Source organism: Eimeria acervulina, genomic scaffold, assembly GCF_000499425.1.
Source record: "Eimeria acervulina Houghton genomic scaffold, Eah_scaff655, whole genome shotgun sequence".
Taxonomy (NCBI): Eukaryota; Apicomplexa; class Conoidasida; order Eucoccidiorida; family Eimeriidae; genus Eimeria; species Eimeria acervulina.
Genome location: NW_013547219.1, coordinates 1 through 7,144, shown reverse-complemented (window position 1 = coordinate 7,144; position 7,144 = coordinate 1). Strand labels below are relative to the sequence as shown.

Sequence of the window (7,144 nt, the reverse complement as noted above, 5' to 3'; positions counted from 1 at the left end):
GTACAGGATGCATGCACGTGACTCAAGCTTTAATAAACCATTTTATCTAACTGACGGTGCAGCAGCTCCTCTCTTATTCCCATCTGCTGCTGCTGCAGCTGATCCTGCTGCTGCTATTTCCCTCTTGCTGCTGCAGTTACTGCTACAGCTACTCCCGCTGCTGCTTTTGCAGCTGCTACTTACTTCTTCCTGCTGTGGCTGCTGCTGCTTTTTCTTGCTGCTGCGCCTGAACAGGATGCTGCTGTTCATCCTGTCATTTCTTTGCTGCTCTTGCTGCTGTTGCTTTTGCTGCAGCTGCTCTAGCTGCTTCCCTCTTGCTGCTGTTTCTGTCCACTGGCTGCAGCTCCTGTTGCAGCTCCTGCTGCACCTGGTGCTGCAGGCACTGGTGGAACTGCTGCTGCTGCAGCCGCAGCAAGGCTTGTATATTTACTAGCCCTGCTGCATGAATATATTTTTGTTTATCTGTCCTATAAAAATATTTTCGTTTACCCATAGAGAGGGCTTCCCCCTCCAAGTGTATAGGCAGGTTCTTCGTTTTCATCATCTGAACTCCATCGACCCCATATACTGCATGCGTTGTCATTGATGTTTCTGCTGCTGTTGCTGTTGCTGCACCCTGCAGCAGCAGCGGCAGCAGCAGCAGCGCATGCAAGCTCTCCCCCAACTCGTTCTATTTCAAACAGCACGGGATACTGTGCAAACTTTTCGGGTTTTCTTCTTGCTATTGCATGTAGCTGTTCAAGCAAAGAAGAAATAACGCAAACATCAACACCTGCAGGTAATTCCTGCTGCTCTACAAAAGGCCAAAACGCATGCAAATAAGGAAGCACCTCCCCCCAACAACGATGTTGCTTACGCTGCTGCTGCTGCTGCTGTTGCTGCTGCTGCTGCTGCTGTTGTTGCAGCTGCTGTTGAAGCTGTTCCTGCTCCTGTTCCTGCTGCTGCTGCTGCTGCTGCTGCTGTTGCTCCTGCTCTTGCTGTTCCCCTGCTGCTGCAGCAGTAGCATCAGCAGGTATTTGCAGAGCGAGTATAGAGGTTGTTGATGCCTCTAATCGGAGTTCACTCAGGTTCTTTGCCGGCAATGCTTCTGCTGCTTCTGCTGCTGCTGGTGCTGCTGCTGCTGCTGCTGATGCTGCCGGTGTTCGGGTATCTGGACCCCACAATTTTGCATGCACGACTTTATCCCTGTGCTGCTGCAGCGCTACGCATCGTCTCCATTTATCTTCACGAGAGTAATGCAGTCTCTTTAATACAGCAGCAATTAGGGTGTCTAGGCAGATCAACAAGACTGAGCGCAGCATTAATCTAGTTTTCTGCGGTAAGCACTGCAAACAGAACTCAAAATTACTGCAGCGCAGCAAATCAAGACAATCATCGCATGCAGCAGCAAAGCAGCACTTGCAATTATAAATCGTTTCTCCTACAACCTTCACTCCCCTGCTGCTGCTGCTGCTGCTGCTGCTGCTGCTGAATCCGTGCAGCGGTGCCTGTGAATACTTTCTTCCGCCTTCTATTAATGCAAGCTCTACTGCAGATACACCGCAACTTAAAGGGGACCCCTCTCCCTCTCCTCCTGAATAAATAATATCTTCAATTGAAACACCCCACTGAAATTTTCTTCGCTTTCCCACTGCTAAACGCCTTGAGCGACGTCTGGTGCTTCTTCCCTATAAATAAACAAAAACAAAAATAAAACAAAAGAACTCATAGTCATGCACTTGTCTTAAAATATATATATATATATATTCGTATTTGCATGCAATAAACATACTCTCCCCCATTCATTCATTCATCCATATATATATATATATAGACATATATATATTAATGTGTATATCTATTCGCATATATATATATATATATATATATTTCTCTTCATGCTAGAACTTCCTTTTGTGCCGCTTGCTGCATGCACACTGTGCGTTTATTTTTTTAATTATTACTACCATTACTATTGACTATCCTGTCTAAAACGCTCGTCTGCCGGAGTTAGGGTGTAGGGTATAGGGTTTAGAGTTTGGTTGCATACAGGCATGAGTGCATCAAAGATATCATTATCTTCTAAGAAATCGCTTCGCTCTGCAGCAGGAGAAGAAGCTGCTGCATTGTTTTTCTCTATCTCTGCATTAAGCCGGAAAGATAAAGTGCTTTTATTCTGTTCATAGGGGCCCCCCTCAGCAGCAGCAGCAGCAGCAGCAGGTGCGGGGGAAGAGGGCCCCCGAGCTGCATACATACGCTTGCGGATTACACCCTCCATATTTGCTGCATTTTCTGCAGGCAGCAGCAACCTGCTGCTGTTGTTGTTGCTGCTGTTCACAGTGTCCCCCAACATAGCCTGAGCAGCAGCAACAGCAGCAAAGGCAACAACAGTAATACAAACAGCAGCAGCAGCAGCAGCCGCAGCTACAGGAACAGCGCAAGCAACGCAGAGCGCAGCATTTATAATTACATATATGTGCAATAACACAGACGTGCTCCCCACATACTTAATGTACATATAGATGTATATTAAGATGAATCTCATATATATGTTTATACATATAATATATATACGCATACTTACAGAACGAGAATATTAAAATAGGCTTTCATATTGCATATACGCATATTATATATATAATCTATATTTTTGTATATACTTATATATCTATATATTTATTATGTAGACCTAAGGGCAACAAAATAATATATCTTCCTGTTATCAAGAAAAAACACTTTATTTAAAAGCAAAAGACAAACCTGAGAAGGCCTGAAGTACTTCAACGCCTCCTCTTCCCTCCCCGTCCTCGTAGGCGTGCGAATGCCGTCCTCTGCAAGAAAACCCTCGCACAAACCCTAAACCCTAAACCCTAAACCCTAAACACTGATCAAGGGCATGCAGAAAAGAATTCAACGCTCATCAGGAAATGCACTTATTATATGTTAACAAATATACCTGCTGGATTCCTCCAAGGTGTGAATGTCTCTTTAGGTAAATCAAGGCCAGAAGAACAATCCTAAAAAAACAAACAAACAAATGTGCATGGTGTACAGACAGCTCCACTCTCGTCAATCCTCATTCTTCATCACTATATATATATATATATATATTATACATACAGAAGCACATATATAAATATATATATATATACATATTTGTGTAAACCAACGTGTGTGTACATGCATATAAACGCTGCTGCTGCTGCTGCTGCTGCTGCAGCGTTTGGAGAGAGTATTGATTCGAGGAGACAGCAAAACGATGCACGAATTTGTCTTAAAAAGTTATACTTCACTAGGAGGAGAAAGAGGGAGACGAAACAAAACAAACAAAACAAACAGCTGAACGCAAACAAGAGGTAGAAAAGAAAAGCAAACAAACAAACAGACAAAAAGAAGAGTTGCATCTCAACCTAAAAGGGGTGATATAAACAAAAAACAAAACAAGCAAACAAACAGAAGAAACAAACAAGGGAATGAAAGATTAAACAAACAAACAAACAAGAGGAAGAGACGAACAAACACATAAAAGAGAAAGAGAAAAATAAATAAATAAAGAATAGACAAACACACCAGCAAGACGGGCCTCGCTCCTTCCACTGGCTTTATAATATGCGACGAGCAAAAACGCAAACCTGCGAACAAAAACAAAAAATAAATTTAACTATAAATGAAAGAAGAAAATAATGAGAAGCTTTATGTTCTCTATGAAATGCATTAATTATCTTTAAAAATTAATCATAAAAAGCAAACCATCTCCCGTTTCCTCGTATTGCTTTGTATGCCGCATATATGTACTATAATATACACATACAATTATATATACGTTTGTGTACAGCCACAGCAGCAGCAGCAGCAGCAGCAGCAGCAGCCGCTGAAACCCCAGTACAGTGTGTGTTTTCTGTTTATCTTATAAACAACTAACCAGCAGCAGCACCAGCAGCAGCTGCAGCAACACCACCACCAGCAGCAACAGAAACAGCATCAGCAGTAGTAACAGTAGCACCAACCTCAGCAGCAGTAGCAGCACCCGCACCAGCAGCACTACCAGGAGCAGCAGCAGCAACAGCAGCAGGAAAGCGGCAAGCGACCCAAAGGAGTATAGACAGCAGACGAAGTATGAAACCACTGAATAAATGCTTCTTTCTTGTTTTTTTTGTTTTGTCTGTCTTACATGCATCATAAGCTTTAAAGATGCATCCGTCATACATCTTCGCGGTAAATGTCTTGGCTCTCTTTGCTCCTGTTGCTTTATCCCTAAACAATGCAAACCATCTGAAGAACAAAACAAAAAAAAAGAGAGAAAAAGAATATCAATGCAGCACTAAACAACAGCAACAATACAGCACAACAGCTACAACAGCAGCTGCACCAACAACAACACAAATAATCGCAGTAACAAACAATCAACCACCAGAAAAAACCAAAGAGGGTTTAGGCCACCCATATACATATATATATATATATATCTGCTTATATATGTATATATATATATGTTTCTGTCTATTATATATTCATAAAAATATATGTACATATATACATATATATATATATGATGCACATGAACACGAGGAACTGAACTGTATGATTATACACATACAAGTATATACAAACATACATAATATATATATATATTCATATATATATACATGTGCGCAGGTATATCATATGCTTATACATATATATATATATTATAATATATATACAACTATATGAAAATGTTGTTGGTTATGTTTAATATATAATTACCTGAATGTGGATTTATCGAAGCGAATGCCAGGGGGAAAAGGCCCCAAAGCCTCTGCAAGGCGAATTGCATCTTTAGGTGTTTTCTCTGGGTTAACTGGTGTTTGTATACCGAGTGTTTCTAAACGAAAAAGACTTAAACGATGAAGGGCTTCACCTACTCCAGGGCAAGAGCCTGTTCCTAAACCACCACCAACCCCACCTCCAGCTGTAGCTGCAGCAGCAGCAGCAGCACCAGATGCTGCTGATGCTGCTGTTGCTGGTGAGGGTGATGGTGCTGAAGGAACAGAAGCAGGAGATGCACCAGGTGATAAAATGCATGCTGCTGACGGAGACGCTGCCGCTGCTGCTCCTGAGAGGTCTTCACTGGAGACACCACAAGGGCTGGCTCTGGGAGACAGTGCTGCTGCTGCTGCTGAAACAGAAACTGCTGCTTCTTCTGCTTTGCTGCCTCTTACAGCATCTTCCCGCTGTGTTAATAGCTGCCCCAGGCCCTGCTGCTGCTGCTGCTGCGCCTGCATCTGCTGCACCTGCTGTTGCAGTCTATAGTTCGGATGCTGCTGCTGTTGCTGCTGCTGCTTGCTGCCTGCAGCACCGCCCCCAAGTGCACTATCTCTGTCTTCTGGGAATGTGTCCTGCAGCAGCAAAAGTAGCAAAAGTATTCACCTCTTTCCTTCTATTCTCACTTGTAATAAACACAAAAAGACAACATGAATGTATGCATGCATTCCTCCACGTACAGACAATTTACCTCCCGGCGGGGTGTATGTACACACCTTCATTCTGCTTGCAATTTTGTTCGTTCTCCGCATGCATGCAATTTCATTCATATATGCTCATCAATACGTACAGATGAACTCCTCCTCTATATATATACTACGCATATACACAACACTGGGGGTTATTACTGATATATTTCACTCATACAAGTACGTACATAAATACGTGTATATATATGTATATATACATATATATATATAGATGCATCAATACAAACACATGCATGCATGTAAAGACATATATGTACATACAATATATATATATATATATATATATATATACATATATATATATATATGACAGCTATGCATATATATATAATGCATATGCATATGTACGTCTACAGAAAAGTATATACACAGGAATTTCACATGTATGTAAGAACATATATATATATATATATATATGTTACCTGTGGTTTTCTCTTCGACTTTTGCGGTCTCCCTCTCTGGAGTGCAGAGACAGCTGAGCCCTCTTCTTTAGCAGCTGTCTGCGCCGCATTGTTTGACTGAACCCCCGACGAAGCCTCTGAGGTTTTTTCTAAAAAGAAGAGAGAAAGAGACAACAGAAAGATGCACTTGCATGCACTAATCAATACATATGGTACATATTATACATACATATAAACAAATACATAATATACATACATGCATATATTTACAAATGCATGCAAATGAAAATACAGCGCACACAGCTGGACGAGCGGCAAGTATATATATATATATATATATATATATACAGCGAATGAGAAGAAGACAGAAGAAAGAACATGAAAAAGACGACGACGTAAAAGAAGAAGAGGAGAAAGAGGCAGAAGTACAGCAACAGCACCAAACCACCACCAGCAGCAACCAGCAGCAGTAAAAGTAAAATAATAATTATAATTATTAAATATTTTGTCTCTCACCAGCTACAGAGACCTTCGGAGTTAGTAAATGGTCTCTTCGCGTTTGCACTGCCAGTTCATAGCCCCGATCAAACCCAAACTTGTGCACGGGAAAATACAACTTCTTTGTCCCGCTCTTCTTTGCAACCTGAAACATAAACCCTAAACCCTAAACCCTAAACCCTAAACCCTAGATAGCCCGAAATAACCCTAAATAACCCTAAATAAATCTGCGCAACACTAAATAAGCCTAAACCCTTAACAACCCTAAGCCCCAAATCTGAAGATTCAAACCCTAAACCCTAAGCCTGAAACCCTAGACCCTAAACCCTAAAGCTGAAGCCTTAAACCCTAAACCCTAAAGCTGAATCCTTAAACCCTAAACGGTAGAACTGAAGACTTAAACCCTAAACCCTAGCCCCTAAACCCTATGGGTAAACCCCTATCAGGGGGAATAAACCCTCAAAGAAATACACATCAACCAGCGAGTTATACTCTGCATACTCAACTACGAAGACAAACTCTTAAAGGCATAAAGGGAAACAGACAAGGAGAAAGAAAAGAAATACAAATACATACGTCGAGTATATATGTATATAAAATATATATATATACATATATATATACAGAGAGAGAGAGAGAGACAGAGAGACAGAGAGACACAGAGAGAGCGAGAGAGCGATAGATACACAAACACACGTGCGTATATATATATATATATATATATATATATATAGAGGGAGAGAGAGAGAGAGT

The 7,144-nt window shown here is 41.3% G+C and overlaps 1 protein-coding gene across 1 annotated transcript; it reads right to left on the bottom strand.

Annotated features, from left to right (window-relative positions):
• Positions 1–485: 485 nt before the first annotated feature.
• EAH_00045580 (hypothetical protein, conserved) lies at positions 486–6,536 on the bottom strand (the record flags this gene model as incomplete). The annotated part of the gene is made up of 7 exons (XM_013391586.1): positions 486–1,667; positions 2,030–2,335; positions 2,740–2,823; positions 4,155–4,251; positions 4,726–5,357; positions 5,915–6,042; positions 6,410–6,536. Coding segments are annotated over 7 exons (2,556 nt in total), but the record flags the coding sequence as incomplete, so codon positions are not given.
• Between the last annotated feature and the right edge of the window lie 608 nt (positions 6,537–7,144).